Below are 19,227 nucleotides of genomic sequence, written 5' to 3' on the forward strand. Positions count from 1 at the left end.
GTCGATGGAACTTCCAGTTTGATTATTGATCACTGAACTGACAATTCTAATTGAGTACAACCTTTAATACATTGATATACAATTTGTGGGACTGTCTAATGGTTTCCCCATGGTGGTTATAGAATAGATTTTTTCACTAAATAAATCAGTGAGAATACTGTTTGAAGGAAGTTCATAGTTATTTATTTTTTTTAAATGATATTCATTTTTCTTTACTAAAATGAATCCCAGAGGGCCAAGTACACAATTAATGTTGGAGCATGTTGAATGATTTTGAATGATTTTTTTGTGTTAGGAATTGATTTTGTTGTGTTTTTAATTTTATAAGTTTTAATTTATTGATTATTAATGTTGGAGCATTTTAGAAAATTGGAATAAAATGACCCAAATAAATATTTACAAAATGGGGAAAAAAAAACTCAAAAATTAAATTTTAAAGGAAACAATCCAAACCACAAACCGTCCGCAACCGCCCGCACATCCGCAAACCCTATCCGCACAAATCGCAAACCGCATTGCGGGCGGTTGCGGTTTGACTTTTTCCCAAACCGCATACATGCGGACAGGTCAAAACCGAACCGCAAACTGCACAAAACTGATCCGCGAACACCCCTACGAATCATACATATTACCACAATAAATATAGAAAAAAACTAATAAAATATATATAGTAAAATTACACTACAAGAATTTACACATTTTGCGACCACTTTTGCCGACCAAAAAAATTTTGGTCGCAAAAAAATGACGTTTGGCGACCAAATATTAATTAGTCGCGAATGATCATTAATTTTGGCGACCAAATATTATTGGTCGCAGAAGGTTATATTTTGGCGACCAAAAAATGAGTTGGTCACAGAAAGTGGTATGCTTTTGCCGACCAACTACAAATTTGGTCGCGGAATGTCACATATTTTTTGGCAACCAAAAATTTGGTCGCCAAAAACTTATTTTCAGCAACTAAAAAAAATTAGTCGCCAAATATTTCACATTTAGCGACTAATATTTTAGTTGCCGTTGATTGAGATTTAGCGACTAAAAAAGTTTGTCGGCGAAGGTACATTTTCTGCGACTAATATGGTCTTTGGTCGCCAAAAGTTTGGGAGGGAAATTTGAAACGTGGCGGTGGAATTGAAAGCCCTTGCTCCCAAGATCAACAAATAAAAAAAATCAAAGCCCTCACTCTCAAGATCAATCTATAGCCAATGGTTCTAATCATAAAGGAAAAACAAAGAACGCCATTTAGTGGCATGGGTTAGTGAGAGAAGCTCTTCCATTCTCTGGAATTCCTAAAATTCTACGGTTTCAATAGCTCATTGATGCCGATGGAGTCTCCACAGTTTACCAAAGGGGTTTCGTCTAGGGCTAAGGATGTAGTTAGGGATTCGAAATCACCAGCGTTATTTGGTTTGGGGCAAACTGAATCGGGGTTTGAGCTTAGAGCAAGGGGAATCGAAAATATCCTCTGAGGAGGTTCCTTCGATTAGTGTTAACAGATTGACGATGGGGGTTGAAGGGAGTCTTAGCCCTAGTTCGAGGTCGTTCCACTACAACAAAAAAGGTCTATGGTGACGAAAACGCGTGACGAAAAAATATTTCGTCTCCAAATATGCATGTTTTAGTGATGAAAATAAGATTTCGTCTCCAATTGTATTATTTTTAGAGACGAAAATCAAATTTCGTCACCAAATGCTTAAAATCAAACAAAACAATAGGTGACAAAAATTTTATTCGTCTCTAAATTTTATTTTTCGTCACAAAACAATTTCCCGCCCTTGGAGAATTTGACGGAAGATTAGGTGCCATTTTGGAGACGAAATTTTTCGTCACCATTGTAAAAAATTTTAGAGAGGAAATAATTTCATCTCCAAATGTATTATTTTTAGAGAGGAAAACCAAATTTCGTCTCCAAATGCTTAAAATCAATAAAAAATAAAATTGAACCATAGATATCTCTCTCTGTCACTCCCTCACTCATATATCTCCTTCACACCATCCGTTCATCTTTATCGCATCGGTCAACCCGCACGTCACCAGCCGGCGCTCTCTCTCTCTCGCGCGGTCTGTTTTCGCCTCACTCTCTCTCTCCTGCCCTCTTCTCGCTTTTCTGAGCTCCCTCTTCCCTCTTCTCACTTTTCCAAGCTCCGAGTGGCGTCGAAATTTTAAAATTTTTGGTGAGAAAAAAATTTGTCATTAATTATAAAATTATTAGTGAGGAATATATTTTCATCACCATTAATTTTACATTTAAAAAAAAACTTGATTTTAAATATTTTAAGATTATTTGGTGAGAAATATATTTTCGTTACTAATAATTTTTAATATTTTGAGACCTTTTAGTGAGGAAATTATTTTGTCACTAATTTTGGATGGAAAATTTTGACAAATTGGATTGTAATGAAAAAAAATAGACTATTAATTTTTTCCTTCTTTTTTTTGTGTGTACGTGTTTATCAATTTTCCTTTTATCTCTCTCTCTCTCACTACAACAAATTGCAAATTTGGTAACTACAAAATTTCATAAAATACCTAAATTTATTTTTTAGTGAGAATATTTTCACATTACTACCCAATTATGATTTATTTTTATTTTTTTTCATATTTTTCTATGTCTTTACATGCACCTAAAATTACAGCGCCAAAATTTTTTTGATTTAGCGCCTAAATTGAATAATATCAAAATTTCAGTCCCAAAAAAACTTTTCATCTCCTTGATTAGAACTTTGTGCCCTAATCTATCTATAGTTCCTTCACAAAGCTGTAACAGAGAACCATCGTGAGTTCATACTCCACCGTGAGGACGGTTCATCCACCACCGTGAGTTCATCCTCCATCATCAGGATGGTTCGTCCTCCACACCGTGAGTTCATCCTGCACCGACATCAAGCTACAGCACCACCGTGAGTTCCAGGTCAGTTTGTTGTCTCTCTCTCTCTTTCTCTACCCCTCTCTCTGTTCAGGTCTCTGGGTTTCTCATTCTCTACCCTCACTCTGTCTTCGGACATGCTTGCGTAAATGGAATTCATTGTTAAGTTGAGATTAAAGTCATTCCATTCGTTACTTCTAGCATCTCCAAAACTTCTCTACTTTAAAGGGTTCTATGAACAACTTGAATGATTTTAATTTGGGGAAAAAATATAGAAAATAGAATGATTAGCATGTTATGTATTCTAATTATGATATTTATATTCTACCCAATATAATCATTGAAGTGAATGAATTATTGGTGATTCTACACACAGTAAAGTCTCATGCTTCTGATTATGGGTCTACTAGGTGTTTGATAAAATGCCACAATGGCTAATTTTTTCTTCATTGTTTTGTTTATTTTTTTATTTTATTTTTGTTGAGCAGCAGGATTGGATAATTATAAAATCTGATTTATCAATCTGTACATGTCAATTGTCCGGTGGATGAATCTCAGTTTCATTCCCTATGCATTTATGCTCTTTAATTTTTCTGTTTGTTGCATCTGTTATTTTTTTTGTTCCACAGATTGTTACTCTTTCGTACAGAGCTCTAGAGGTTTTATTAGGATCAACTCATTCTTAAGTTTACTTTCCTATAAAGTCATTGTGTTAGTGTTGATATGCTTGAATTATTTGTCATTTACTTTCCTTTTCCAGATTTCGTTCTATTTTTGAACTTGAAGGATCTAACGGCATTTTAAAGTCTTTAAGTCTCATGCTTTGTTGATAATTGCCTTTGAAAGCATGGTCTTATTTGAAGTTCATTATCTTATGAAGCCATCTTTTGGATCCACCGATAAAATCATTGATGGGTTATTTTCCAGTACCATTGGACTCATCTCTTCATGTCCTGAGGATGTCATTTTTTTTTAGTTCCATCAGTTGAATTGTATTATTTTCATTGACAAACTAGTTTTTCATTTCTAAGGTTATTGCTTAATTGATTCCTTTCAGATCAAGGGAAAGGATTCCATAAAGATCTTCTAAAGCTGATCTCAGATGCTGTGAACATCCCTGTGATCGCTAGTAGTGGTGCAGGAGCAGTTTGAACACTTCTCGGAGGTTTTCACTAAAACAAATGCATCTGCTGCTCTTGCTGTTGGCATTTTCAATCGGAAGGAGGTACAGTAATAAATCCTAAACTATTATTTTAAATATCATCAATATTGGCGATACACCCTTATTTTCAAGACCTTGATACAATGATAGGTTTCAATATTTATATAAATTTCTCCAATTTATCTATATTCATATTTTTTAAGTTGTGATATATCCTTTTATTTGGTATTTTATTCCTTGATCCTGCTATATGTAATTGGTAATTACATATTATAAAAAATAGCACTTGTTAAGCAAAGGCATAGAATTTAGAATGTGATTGGAGGATTGCCCGTTGGACCCTTTTCAGACATCGATCAGATGCTACTGTAGAACCTCATTTTGGGAATTGGTTTGGAATTATTCAGTATGCTATGAAATTTAGTACTCCCTCCGTCCCAAAATATTAGTCCCTTATTCCATTTTTTATTATCCCAAAATATTAGTCCCCTTTCAAAAATTAAGAACAAAAGTGATACGAATTTCCTATTTTACCCTTCTTTTAAATTCATTAATAACATAAAAAGTACAATTGTGACAATTGATATTTCTCAAAAAAATATACTACCAAATGATAATTTTGAAAAATCAATTTTTTAAAGTGCAATAACTATACTATCAAAAAAAGTTAGATTTCCCAAAAGAGACTATTATTTTGGGACGGAGGATGTATATTTTTGTAGCCCCTTGATTATCGTTGACATGCCGGTATGTAATTTGAGACAGTGTAGTACAAGGTTGAGATGTTTGTAAACGAAGGCATAAACGAAGTGTTGTTTTTGTGTTGTTTAGTTGACCTCAAAAGCATAGTAAACTTGTGCAGTGTACCCATATTGACTCCGCAACAATATGTTTCATTTCCAAAAATTTTGGCAATTTTTTTTGTCATGTTTCTTTTTTGTTTTTGTGGGGGATGGGGGGTTTAGTTTGGACGGTGTAAAGTGATTAAGAATTTGTCAGTTACTTGTGAAATGTACTCTTCATGGTTTCAGCGCTCATGACGTGTTGATTTTACCATTGACCTACTCACTGGTCCACAACTAGGAACTAAAATTATTTTGATTATGTAGGGAGATTCAACAGTTCACTTCTTGATCAGCAAGTGGATCATGCAAGTATATAAACTTTTTATTTTTTTGTCCTTCTAGCGTAGGGGTGGACACTCCCAATCCAATTACCTGAAAACTCTAGCTATGGATGGACGAACCGTGATCACATTGAAACCTATTGCTCTAAGGTGGCTTGGGCGACAAATGTCCGGGTATGGACTAGAGAGTTTAGTCTGAACTCTCAAATTGTGCTATGTCCGCTATACTTTAGAAGTTTAAATTTTGTTCACTTACAAACTCAATATTGAGTTTGATCTCCAGTCCATACATAGAATGGACAGAAGCCTAACTCAAAATTATTTCATCATTAAAATTTGTGATTGAAAGAGTTGTTGAATAAATTTGTGTTCCTCCATGATGCACACATGGTAATTGTTACAACAATAAATGAGCTGAGTTAAATTTGAATCAAATAGTGAAATTTCAAATTTGGTTTAAAATCTTATCAAATTTACTCGAGTCAAGCTGACTCAAGTTATGAGATTTTGAATTCAATCGAACTGATTACAAGTTGAACTTAATAATTGTAGTCGAGACAAACTGTGAGTCTAAGGAGTTTGAGAGAAACTTCATAGAAATCACCTCTGTCTCTGTAATTGATCGGCAGGGGACACAAATAGTAATAATGGATATTGCGGAGATCGACTGAGATTTAGCGAGCAGGGTAGGTTTTTGATGTGACTGATAAGAGTTGAATGGTTGGTTTGACCACTGTTGTGTCTTTGCTTTGAAGTAGTATATTCCTCCTAGTTCCAATTGTCATTTTCACAAACTCTGCTCTGCTTAATATACATATACAATCTGTACTCTACCGAGTTAATATTAACATACTTGAACGGAACATTTTTTGAGTAAAATTCTAAATAAATTTTTTAAAGTCTTTAAATCTCATGCTTTGTTGATAATTGCCTTTAAAGAAATGCTGCAAATCTCTAAAGATGGAGATCATGCTATAGCAGTCCTTGGGCTAAAGTCTTTATTGGCTGTTTTCAAAGACATTATACCTGGGTAAAACATTTTAGTTTCCTTCCATAGTGCTCTGTGTGCAGTGTTCTATGAACTTATTATTATTATTTTTTAATTTTTTTTTTAATTTTTTTTCTATTTTCATTACCATTCAAGTCTTTTGCTATCTTTTGAATGTGTGTTACAGCTATCGAATTAGGCTGCCCACTGAGAAGGAGCAGGAAATGGTTGTTTCAAAGGTTGTTAAGAAAATGCGGTACTATGAATCCACCCTCCTATCTACAAACAAGGTTCGGCTTGGCACTTTGTGAATGGCTAATGGAAATGGAGTGTTGATGTTAATTTAAGCTTTGAACTCTAGCTATGGTATTTGCTTCCTTGTTTTGAAGTTTTTTCCGTATGTACATGTGCAGGGATACTTGCAGAGGTTGATAGCCTTAGGACGGCAGGCCTCATTTTGAGCGTGTGGCTATTCGTTGTATCTGTACTTTGCTAGATTCAGTTCCCCACTTCAACTATCGTGAGAGCTTGTTAGCTGCTGTTATTAAGAACATAAGTTCTGCGGATGATGTTGTAAGGTTTTGATATATCTTTATTCTTTATTTTCCATTTTCATAAATTTTCAGGCAGTTATTGAGGAAACATGCTGTGTAGCATTTTTTTTAAACATCTTTTAGTGCGTTAGCACCTTTACTAGCCTTCGATTTAAGCTGGGGTGTATGAGAGTTCTGACACTGGTTTGAATACCGATCATGTATGTTTTCAGTAGGACCATCTTCCAACTATTGAAATTATGGTCCTCAAATTTGATATTTCGATCATTCATGATGGCGGTGAAATTGGCCTTTTTTCTTTTTTTTTTTCCCCCTTCATATGGTGTATCCTATGAGGTGGGGTGAGTGGGAATAAATGGGGTATGAATGTCATATGGGACCAAAATTTGTCCTTTTTCTCAGCTAAATAAGAGGATTCCACTTCAAAGGTGTGATAGTGGATGGTAAGATCCCAATCAGACATCTCAACTTCTGGAACCAAAATGTTCATGAACATTTGCAACTTCTGCCACTTCCACCTCCACCTTTACACTGTGTGTGCTTCTATCATTGTTATCAATGGTTTACTTCCATCACCTCCCCTTATTCCACGGTACTCTATTACCCGTGTCCACATGATTTTCCTCACCAACTTACAGTATCTATCTACCATAACGCTAGTTGAAACCACATTACAGCTTCCAAAGCATGCATTGATATTGCCAGTGTAGCCATAACCCCATAATTGCTTGTGAGGATTTAATGCCTTTGCGGTTCGTCCAACAAAATTACCTCGCTTCAACTACACCTACAGTTGACTTGGTATTATTTTTTTCTCACATGCTGCAAAATATGTCTTGTGATTTCTACTTTCCTTTTTTATTTTTTTTTTATTTTAACTATATAAAAAGTAAAGGTTATTGTTCATTGTTGTCCCTTCCCCATTGTATTATAACATAGTGAAAAAAATTGTCTGATTCTTTCACATCAACACCGGTATAGGATTCCCATGAGTATCAAACAGAGTGCTGCGAAGGGAAATAACAAGATTTGGACTTGATCAATTTTTCTGACAGATCCTACATAGATCCTACATACATGATCCGGGCTATTCGAAGCAATGCAGCTGACAATGTGTATTGTACACTCATTGCTCAGAGTGCTGTTAATGGATCTATGGCCGGGTACATAGGCTACACAAGTGGGCTTGTTAATGGCAGACAAACTTATATTCCTTTCTATGTAAGTTCTTCCAGATCCTATAGTTAGTTCTATGATTGTACTCTATTAATAATAAGGGGTATTGTCTGTGAAGCTCTTGTATTTACTCGGAGAAGAATAGGAAAGAAGTAAAGGGTATGGTATGGAATCCAACTCCAATCATAATTGTAATCCCAGATTAATGCTGTTTGTTACGAAATAATAATGCCCAATCAGAAATGGATAGCTAATTTTTATTATTATTATTATTATTATTATTATTATTATTATTATTATTATTATTATTATTATTATTATTATTATTTTATCAAATCTTAATTGCCAAAAGACGACAGCTAAAATTTTATTGATGTCAATTTGTTAACTTCCTGTGAGCCAATTTGTTTTGATTTATGAAACATTGAGCCCACTTGAAAGGATCAGATGCTTTCTGGTTATTTGAATCTGTTGCAGCCTCCCTTCCTTAATAGTCACAAGAATGCGCTTAGACCTCTATCAGCACCTTTTTCTTCTTATTCTTCTTCTTATGTCCATGACAGTTGGTATTATATATTATCTATGAAGTGGAGCATTCTGTAAGGAGGATCTTGATGCAACTGAATAAAAGAATAACTGGTATCTATTGTTGCACAAGCTACTCACAGAAATGGGAAAACTTGATGCCCTGATTATATAAAGCAGATACCTTCATTTCTACTTTGATTCATTTGGTATTATTTCTTCTAAGTCAATTATAAACCTTGTTTTGATGATTTCTAAATGATCAATACAAGATCGATAATTAACATTTGACAATACCCCTTTTTACTTATATTTAATCCCAATATTCATGCATTACTTGTTATATTTTATCCATTGCTATATAGTTAGATTTCTTTGGTAGAAGTGATGAGTCATGCTAATTAAAGTTCTACGAGTTTCTTTTTGCTCATAGTTGTCCAATACTATCAACTATAAAATTGCTGGTAACATTAATTTGCTATATTCATGTAAAATTAAAATTGCTGGAATCATTTTTTAATCAGAATTGGCTTGTTTGTTTATGATGGAGTTTGTGCATAAATGAGTGGTGCCAAATTTATTTATTTTGGAATATTTGTTTTAATATATGTATCTTGTGAAATTTGGAAATATCTTATTTCAAAATGAAAACTAGTTAATATTGAAGTTCACTACATTTGTGATCTTGAAAGGGCAAGTTTTTGATACGTATTTATCTTTTTTGAAGATGCAAACTACATGTACTGATTTTTGACTTCAGATTGTGACATTTATCTCCACGTTAAACTTTCAGATGAGTCCATTCAATAGCTTGCCTTGTGCTATTCTTGATCGATCAAGATACTTGAAGAAAATGTGTCATAATTGTGTTGATCAGGAAGTTTTTCCCATTGCATCAATAGTTGTTATATCCTTAGAGTTTATGCATTTATTCTTGTTACATTTATTCATTTATTCTGATTAGATTAAGGTAATGATATGATTAGATTAGAAGGCCTTAACTAGATTAAGGTAAAAAGCAGATATGATTAGATTAAGGTAAAGAGATATGATTAGATATTAATCTAGTCAAGGTCTTCAGCAGATATGTAGACCTTGACTAGATTAGATTAAGGTAAAGATAAAAAAGGGATTGAATTGGGTTAACTTAGTAGTCATTTTGTTTGATAGTTAAGCTACCTTAATTTATGTTTCAATTTTTTATTTTCTGAGTTGGTGATGATCTGAGTTGCTGCTGTGAAGTTGTTGCTGTTGCTTGTGATATTGCTGCTGTAGCTATGGTTTCTGTGCTGATGTGTAGTTCAGTAGTAGAATTGGGTTTCTGATATTTATGCTGCTGCTGGATCTGTTGATAGTGATTGTGTCCTTGCTTGCTGGGTGGAACTTCATTATGGTCAGGGTTTGAATTGGTTTAACTTAGAAGTCAATTTGTTAGATAGTTAAGCAACCTTAACTATCTAAATTGGTGATGATCTGAGTTGCTGCTGTGAAGTTGTGGTTTCTGTTCTGATGTGTAGTTTAGGAGTAGAATTGGGCTTTTAAGTCCTCTGGGCTGTGCTGCTATCCTGTGGAACACTAAATGATCTGGTGACTGCCAGTCAGTACTACTGTGAAGACTAGAGGAGATTGATGGAGGTTTGTTCACTTCTGTAGAGTTGATTAATTACTTTAGAGTTTAGGGCACCAAACCAAACAACTTGTTTGTTAAGAAGAACATAAATACATGTTTACATTAGATTTGGCTGTTGAGAGACTACAGTAATTGACTCTGTTCTATGGGTCAGGAAAAGAATTCACTTGTTGCACATTTTTAATATAAGACATTGTTCTAAATAATCTTTCAGTATAAGACAGTAATTAACTCTGTTCTAAACAGTTGAGACAATGCTTTGTGAGTTGAATGTGCTTTTCCAAACATACTAAACATGTAAAACCATTAGACTGTAAGTGGTCTCTTTTGTGTTTTTCTTTAGCTGCTATCATGTGTGAACTATTGAAGACATTTTCCATAAATTGGCCAAATCTTTTTGCAGGCTGAAGGTGATGATGATGATGCCGAGGCTGATGATGATGAAACTGACAAAGATGCTGATATTACAGAAGAGAGTGCACATGTAGGATTTCTTTGTACTTTTAATTGTTTAAAAATATCAATTCCACAAAGGATCCACTTTGATATATCTTGTTTGTTGCTTTGTATTTGCAGGATGAGTTGTAGGGAGGGAGAGCACCGGTGTGGTTTTCTGCTGACAATTCACTCTCTCGAGATCTCTGAATTTTTTTCTTGCTTAGTTTATTTGTAGCTTTTAGTTTTGTTTGTGTTTTAGGGAAAGAAACATTGGTGGTTGCATAGCAAGCAAGAACCGTGGCTAATTGTTTTAATCTCATTTGACTCACCTGAGGAATTGAATCAGTATGGAACGTCACTTGTGCCATTCCTTGAATTTATGTGCTATGGTATTGCCTATTGGGAAATTAGAAAGTAAGAAAATATTTAATGATTCAGTTAATTTGAATGATACTTTAAAATTATGTATTGTGTCGAATGTTAATGATTTAGTTAATTTGAATGATACTTTAAAATTATAGGTTTATTATGGATTGAATGAATTATTAGGAATTATAGGTGTATTGTTTTCTTGCTTTGGCGATCAATTTATTTGTCACGACTAATATATAATTTTTTTTCACAAAAAATTACAATTGCCGACCAACAGTTTTGGTCGCAAAAAATACATTTATTGCCGACCAAACAACTCTTGGTCGTGGAATCTCACTTTTGCCGACCAAAAGTTTTGGTCGCGAAAAGTAACAAATGGTGACCAAATTTTTTGGTCGTGGAATGTCACAATTGGCGACCAAACTTTTTAGTCGTTGAATGTGATAATTGGCGACCAAACTTTTTGGTCGCGAAATGTGTCAATTGGCGACTAAGATATTTAGTCGGGAAAATATCACTTTTCGTGACCAAACTGTTTTAGCGACAAAATGAATTAGTCGCGGTAATTGAATATTTAGCGACCAAAAATTTAGTCGGCAAATCCAACTTTTGCCGACCAACCAAAATTTTGGTCGCGAATTACTTTTGCCGACCCTCAATTGGCGACCAAAGTAGCGACCAAAAAAATTGGTCGCGGATAACTTTTGCCGACCAAAAATGGACTTTTAGCGATCACTTTTTTTGTTGCCAAAAGTGTTAATACTTGTAGTGTTATATGTATTTTAGATTTCTTTCAACAGAAAATAAAGTGTCAATATATACCTATCTTTTAGTCAATGTTCTGTCAAATTTGATTAAAGAATAATGGGAAAAAATTCTAATAATTCAAACAACTAATTTATTATTTAACATCTCCAGCCAGCCAAAAAGTATTGTTTTGATTCAAATCATGTTGTTATAATTACTGTATCAATTTGCTTTTTTTATTATTATTATTTATTAATGATATGCATATATAGATTATAAATAATTTTAAAAAAAAGAAAAAAAAATCATCAAAATTGAATCATCAAAGTAAGATCCGTAAGCACACTGAGAAACCTCTCCAAATACGTGTATATATATATGATCATAATTGCTCGTATTAGACAAAATTTAGGTATTGTATGGCTCATTTATCCAATGGAATCCAAAATAGCCTTTTCAGGCTCCTGAAATATTCTTGAGTTAATTTTAGTTTTATTCTTTAAATTATTATTATTTTTATTTTATCTCTAAAATATTAATTCTATCTATTTTTTTAAAAAAAATGTTTTTGATTTATGTTTATGTGGTTCAATTAGAGATTGATTATACGAATCACTAAATGTTGAAGTCTAATTTGATAGGCACAGGGTAACTTAACATCATATAGCCAAACTCCCATTAAATTGGTTGTAGGATATAGTTTGTTCAAAATAATAAGAAAATGAATATTTTGTTGTATGATTTAAGTAGTTTTGAAATAAGATATATATATATATATATATATATCGGTGGGGCCACAAAAGAGTCTGGCCCACGACTCAGGACTCACCCCACGAACCAGATATTAAGGCCCAGTAATCTTGAGAAATCAATGATGGACCAGGACCAATAACATTCAAACGCCTGTCAAGCAGAGGTCTAGCCACATAAGCAGACAAAGATTCTGCAAAGTTATTGTACCGATATATCCACCATTAATGAGGCTCTCATAGCATTATACAACAACCCCTTCACTTCAGAATATACAGACTCACCACGAACGATGCGAGCTAGAATATGGACTTTCGGCCAACACGACAGTCTGGAGTGGACAAGGAAATGATGAGCAAAGGATATAAGGAAGTTTCCAAGACGCATTACAGGTGAGATTTTCTTCGTTCCCTTTTTCTCTCTCTACACAGTCAATCTACCTAATTCTAACTCGATCGTTGGAGGATCTACCGGAGGATCTACCGGGGGATTACCTCACTCTTTAGACCTTTTTGCAGGCACCTCCTATGGGCTTCAAGACTAGCAAAGCCGTTAGAAGTGTGAATCAGTCCAACCCATCTTCCGTTGGAAGTACAACCTCATCTGTTGGCGCCATCTGTGGGAAACTCCATTTCGGAAAGACATAATGTTCATTGTCATCGGAAGGAACCCCGTAATCATCCACCCCTGGTATCAGAGTAGATGGTCATGACTAGATCCATGGCTTCCTAACACAACGCTGGTAACCCCGAAGCTGAGCCCTCTAACCCAAACAACCCGCCTCGATATTTCGCAGAACTCACCAACAATATCAACTGACTGACCGAGCAGAACCAGGCCCAGATCAATGCCTTACTCCAGCGTGACCTGCCTATCCCGCCTCTACCATAGCCAATAGTTCCCCTGCACGAAGAACAACCCCACCATCACCATCAATTCCCACCACACGTGCCTCAAAAAACATGTCCACCCTTCGCTCCACGGCCTCAACCCGTCGAATCTTGATGGTCTACACCCTCTCCCATCAGGCTCGCAATCTCGTCGAGATATGCCACCACCTTTCCATAACCACCCCTTACCATACCATGCAATCACCCATTAAGGTGAGGCTAGCAGTGTTCAGCCCCCGATCCTTGTTTGTGGAGATAATGCTCCCGTCTGGGATGAAGAACTGTGAGCCATGAAACTTCAACTACAAGGAGTCATGCAGAACATACATCACAAGACTTCCTCCACCGTCAACTCTTATTTTACCGCATCCATCCGGGATAAAGCTCTCTTTTCCAAGTTCAAAATGCCATCGATCGACACCTTCGATGGTACCACTGATCCCGTTGATTATGTAGAAGCATATTAGACACTCACAATCTTACATGCCTTTCTAGACGAAATCATGTGTCACACTTTCCCTGTCACGTTGAAGGGGTCAGCGCACCTTTGGTTCAGTCAACTCCCCCCAGTTCAGTTACTTCATTTCGCCAGCTTAGCGAATCCTTCTTAATCCATTTCATTGGTGCTCAACAACAGCGATATCCAACCACCCAACTGTTAAACATCTAGTAGACAGAATGAAAGTCGTTACGTAGCTATGTCACCCGCTTCAACACCGAAGCCCTACAAGTGGAGGAAAACAATGACAGGGTCATTCTCACAGCCTTCATGGCCGGTCTGCACCCGTCCGATTTCCTCTTCTCCCTCTCCAAAAATTCCTCGACCACCATGGCCTCCCTTCTCGCCAAAGCCCAAAAATACATGAACGCCAAAGACTCTCTGGCAGCTCGCCAAGACTCCGCACCCAAACCCTACCTCCAAGGACAAAAGAAAGGAACCCGAACCCCAACCCTCGCAATATACATACCGACCCCCACCACATCCAAATCAGCCTACACGCTTGGACCGACTGGCTCCAACCCACCCACCTGGTCGGTTCGAGCGGTACACCCCCTTCAGTTCACCCATAGAGCAAGTTCTAAACCAAATTCAACGAGACTGTAACCTGAAATGGCCTCAACCATCCAAATCCCCCTCTAACCGACGGGATCAATCCAAGTACTGCCGCTTCCATCAAGACCACGGCCACAACACTAACGAATGTGTCAACCTCAAAGACCAGGTCAAGGATCTGGTCCGCCAGGGACACCTCAACCGATTCACAGTAGTCCGTCCCTCGCAGAGGTCTAGAACTAGCCCCCCAAACCATAACCGCCGACACACTCCCCTCCGATGACTAGCACAACCCGAGCAGAATGATGATCAGCCTCAACACCAACCCCGAGCTCACGGTGACCCTCTCCCCTGCTAGGTGTAATAAGGGTCATTGTTGGTAGCCTCGCATGCAGCGGACCATTGCGATCGGCACATCGAGCTGAGCTCTGAAAAATTCGACAAAGATCTAACAGAGATGTAGCCACGGTGGACTGACCCTACAAGCAACCTAAGTAATGGTCTGACCCGGTCACCTTTACGGCGGCGGACTGCACAGGCATTCGTTATCCCCATGACGACCCCCTGGTCATCTCTGCTCTCTTATCAAACTACAAAGTCAGGCGAGTTCTAGTCAACAATGGCAGCTCGTCAGACATCATCTTCCTCAACGCCTACTGCTAACGAAAGGTCGGGAAAGAGAAGTTATCATCTTTACAAACCCCTTTAGTTGGTTTCACCAGCGATCGGGTCATATCCATGGGCTCCATCGACCTCCCCATCACCATCGGCAAGTATCCACAGCAGTCTACCAAACTCCGTACTTTCCTTATCATCGACTGTCCTTCTGCTTACAACATCATATTAGGGCGCACCGCCCTTAATGCCCTTCAAGCCGTAACATCCACATATCATCTGGCCATGAAGTTTCCCACTGACCAGGGGGTGGGCATTGTAAGGGGTGAACAAACGATAGCCCAGGAGTGCTATGTCGCCTCGTTGAAGAAAATCAAAATGAAAGAAGCTATGACCATTAATGGAGTTGATGTTAGAGATGAGGAAGAGTTAGTTAGAGGGGAACCAGTAGAGGAACTTGTCGAAGTACTTGTCCATCCTACCGATCCAACGAAAACAACTAAGATTGGCAACCAGCTGTCCTCTCAGGCCAAGGCCGATCTCACGGCTCTCTTAGCCAAGCACAATAATGTATTTTCTTGGACCCATTCAGACATGCCAGGTATTGACCTTTCTTTTATTACCCATCGTCTAGGCATTGAATCGCAATTTTGATCGTTCCGCCAAAAACAGTGCATTTTTCATCCGAAACGCAACAGCCTCATTGTCGTTGAGCTTGACAAGCTGCTGAAGGCACAGTTCATTAGAAACGTGGACTATCCCAGATGGTTGTCCAATGTGATCTTGGTCCGCAAAAACAATGGCGAATGGCGACTCTGCGTCGACTATTCCGCTCTCAACCAAGCTTACCCCAAAGACAGCTACTCCCTTCCCAGGATATATTTATTGGTCAACGCAACTTTGGGACATCAGATCCTTAGCTTCATGGATGGTTTCTCCGGCTATAATCAAATCTTAATGCACGTAGTCGACCAGGAGCACACCTCTCTCATCATTGACAAGGGGACTTATTACTACCGTATCATGTCGTTCGGTTTGAAGAATGCTAGAGCCACTTACCAACGCCTAGTTAATGCCGTTTTCCAACACCAGATAGGTCAGAACATGGAAGTCTACGTCGACGACATGCTCGTCAAGAGCAAACTCCCCTCCGATCACTTGGCAGACCTACATGAGACTTTCCAAACCTTGTGCCAGTATCAGATGAAGTTGAATTCAGAAAAGTGCGCCTTCAGCGTTGGGTCTGGTAAGTTTTTGGGGTTCATGGTTAGCCAAAGAGGCATTGAGGCCAACCCAAAAAAGATCAAGGCCCTAAGGCCCTGTTTGTTTTCAGAGATAGAATAGAGGGGATTGATAGTGAGGGGATTAATAGTGAGGGGATTGTTAGTGAGGGATTGATAGTGAGGGGATTAAGTAAAATTGTGCTTGTTTTAATGGTAGTTGTTAGTGTAGGGATTGTTAAATTATTTTTATATAAAATAAATATAAAATAATAAAACAAATAAAAAATACAAAAACATTAAACATTAATGTTTTAAAAAAAAATGCCCAACATGTAAAAAAATTTAAAAAAATAAAAATAAAATAAAACAAATAAAATAATGATTTTTACTTAACAAAAAATTAAAAAAAAATTAAATATTAATGTTCAAAAAAATCCCAACATGTAAAAAATAAAATAAAAAACAAATAAAAATAAAAAGTTTCTAGTCCGTCAGACTATTTTTCTAATACCAAGTCCTGGAAGCCCATCTGAATCCCCTTGGGGAGGCCTATCCTAATCCAGACTCACTATCAATCCCCTCCTCATCTCTCAAAACAAACACAATATTAATGAGTCTCACCTCACTACCAATCTCAATCCCCTCTCTAACTCTCCAAACAAACAGGGCCTAATAAAAATGCAGTCTCCCAGAACGGTCAGGGAGGTTCAATAACTCACAGGTAGAGTTGCCATCCTAAACTGTTTCATTTCGTGAGCGACTGACAAATGTCTTCCATTCTTCAAAGTCCTCCAATAGGCCTTCGAATGGAACACTGAGTCTGAGGAGACCTTCCAGCAACTGAAACAATGCATGGCCAACCCTCATCTCCTCTATCAAGAATTGCCAGACGAAATCCCCTTCCTCTACTTAGCTGTGTCCAACACCGCTATCAGCGCTGCTCTCATCAGGGAAGACGGCTCAGTACAACACCCAATTTACTACATCAACCGCGCATTCAGGGGAGCTGAACTGAACTACCCTCTATTAGAAAAAAAATAATGGCTCTCGCCTTGGTCATCACCTCCAGACGCCTCCGACCATATTTCTAAGCTCATTCCATAGTGATTCTTACTAATAAGCCTTTGAAAAAGATCATACAACAACTAGAATCATCAGGCAGGGTCCGTTGAACTAAGCCAATACGACATCTCTTATCGACCACGAACAGCCATCAAAGGCCAGGCTGTCGCCGACTTTATCTTGGAATTCACAAATCTTACCCTGCAGGCCCCCCCTCACCAGGTCACGACACCATTGAGGAGGAAGATCCCCATTCCTGGACTCTTTGTGTCGATGGTTCATCCCGCAAAGAGGGTAGCGGAGCCGATTTAATCCTCACCACCCCAGAAGCAGAATACTTCAAATGCGCCTTCCAAATTCCTATTTACAGCATGCAACAACCAGGCCGAATATGAAGCTCTCATAACAGGTCTCCGACTGGCTAAAGATATCAAAGTTGATCATCCAAGTACTTAGCGACTCTTGGTTGGTAGCCGGCCAGATAATGGCGATTTTGGTGCCAAGGAAGAAGCCATGCGATCATACAGGGACATTGCTCTTCATCTGACCCACCTTTTTAATAGCTTTTGTATTCGACATGTCCCTAGGTCAGAAAACTCCCAAGCAGATGAAATGGCACAGTTAGCCTCAGTAGACCAATCAGACCTCTGCCATGGCATCCGAGTTGAGTACCTGACTCATCCAGTAGTCTCACCAGATCAACAAGCAATTCACCTACTCTAGAACGAGCCCATCCCATGGGCCCAGGACATCATCACATTCCTCGAGCACAGAACACTTCCAGTAGACAAACTTGAAGCCGCCAAAGTCAAGACTCGGTCGTCGAATTATGTCATTATCAGTGGCACCTTGTATAAAAGGGGATTCGCATGACCATATCTCATATGCCTCAATAATGACCAAGCAACCTATGTAATGAGAGAAATATATGAGTGAGTTTGTGGGAATCACTCTAGCGGACAATCTCTGGCTCATAAAATTCTCCGAACAGGTTACTTTTGGCCCACACTCAGTCAAGACGTCGTTGATTTTGTTATGAAATCCGACAAATGGCAGTGTTTCACTAACATCTCCCACGCCCCTCCAACGGAGTTGATCACGCTCAGCAGCCCTTGTCCCTTCGCTAAATGGGGAATTGATCTCGTGAGTCCCTTGTTGACCGGCAAGGGTCAAGTAAAGTTTGTTGTTGTGGCCATCGATTACATCACCAAATTAGTTAAAATGGAACCTCTCGCCAAGATTACTGAGCGGAATACCACTAGGATCATTTGGCAGTCCATTGTGTGTCGTTTTGGGATTCCCCAAGCCATTATCTCCGACAATGGCAGACAATTTGACAATGCCAAATTTAGGGAATTTTGCACAAAACTCAACATCAAGACTTGTTTTTCCCCCTAGGCCACCCTCAAGCCAATAATCAAGTGGAGCTTACCAACCGCTTCTTGCTGAAAATCATCAAGACCAAGCTGGAAGCCACCAAAGGCCTCTGGGAAAAAGAATTGCCCAACGTCCTTTGGGCCTATCAGATGACTGCCCGAACTCCAACTAGGAAGACCCCATTTCGCCTAACATACGATGCCGAAGCGGTCAGCCCTGTGGAAGTCGGCCTACCAACTCCCAGAATCATCTACCCCAATCCACACCAAAACGAAGACCTTCGGTGAGCCGACCTAGACCTCATTGAGGAATTACAGGAAACAACTGCTATCCAACTGGCCTCATATGAACAGAAAGTAAGGAAACTCTATAACCACAATGTCCGACTGAGAGCATTCACAGTAGGAGACCTCATCTTACACGAAACCACTCTCGCTACCAAAAACCAACCGAGGGTAAGCTAGCAATTACCTTCCCACAACATCCGATCGAGAGCATTCATAGCAAGACCCCACCTAGGCATAAACTATCTCCAAGACATGGAGGCCAGAGACCTTCCCCATCCATGGAATGCCGAACACTTGAAATGCTACTTCTAGTAAAGCGGCAATTCCTACTTCTTCTTTTATTTAAATTGTTGTATGTTTCATTTTGGTGATCGGAACACTTGTC

At 38.1% G+C, this 19,227-nt stretch overlaps 2 protein-coding genes and 1 non-coding gene across 5 annotated transcripts; all 3 read left to right on the forward strand.

Moving 5' to 3' along the window:
- The first annotated feature begins 3,926 nt into the window (after positions 1-3,926).
- Positions 3,927-7,679, forward strand: LOC114306483 (nucleolar complex-associated protein 3-like). 2 transcript variants are annotated; one of them, XR_014328528.1, is made up of 3 exons: positions 3,927-4,091; positions 6,330-6,432; positions 6,556-7,679. XR_014328528.1 is itself a non-coding variant. In XM_082867770.1 (3 exons), exons 1-3 carry the CDS (start codon positions 6,096-6,098, stop codon positions 6,601-6,603), a joined length of 240 nt encoding a protein of 79 aa, XP_082723896.1. In that variant the 5' UTR covers positions 6,069-6,095; the 3' UTR covers positions 6,604-7,679. The 2 variants fall into 2 exon arrangements, 1 of the variants encoding a protein (XP_082723896.1); XM_082867770.1 differs by lacking the exon at positions 3,927-4,091 and adding an exon at positions 6,069-6,184.
- Positions 7,680-7,849: 170 nt separating this feature from the next.
- On the forward strand, positions 7,850-10,786 carry LOC114280318 (uncharacterized). Of its 2 annotated transcripts, none has more exons than XR_014328531.1 (3): positions 7,850-7,917; positions 9,640-10,511; positions 10,604-10,786. It is a non-coding gene; the product is annotated as an uncharacterized LOC114280318 (transcript). The 2 variants fall into 2 exon arrangements; XR_014328530.1 differs by lacking the exon at positions 7,850-7,917 and having other exon boundaries at positions 9,534-10,340; positions 10,431-10,511; positions 10,604-10,782.
- Positions 10,787-15,016: 4,230 nt separating this feature from the next.
- LOC114317675 (uncharacterized) lies at positions 15,017-17,573 on the forward strand. Its single transcript, XM_082914373.1, has 3 exons — positions 15,017-15,463; positions 15,566-16,139; positions 17,386-17,573. The coding sequence occupies exons 1-3, from the start codon at positions 15,017-15,019 to the stop codon at positions 17,571-17,573; spliced, it is 1,209 nt and encodes a 402-aa protein (XP_082770499.1).
- Positions 17,574-19,227: the final 1,654 nt, after the last annotated feature.

The sequence above is a fragment of the Camellia sinensis genome, chromosome 1, assembly GCF_055761805.1.
Source record: "Camellia sinensis isolate YWXY chromosome 1, ASM5576180v1, whole genome shotgun sequence".
Classification (NCBI taxonomy): domain Eukaryota; kingdom Viridiplantae; phylum Streptophyta; class Magnoliopsida; order Ericales; family Theaceae; genus Camellia; species Camellia sinensis.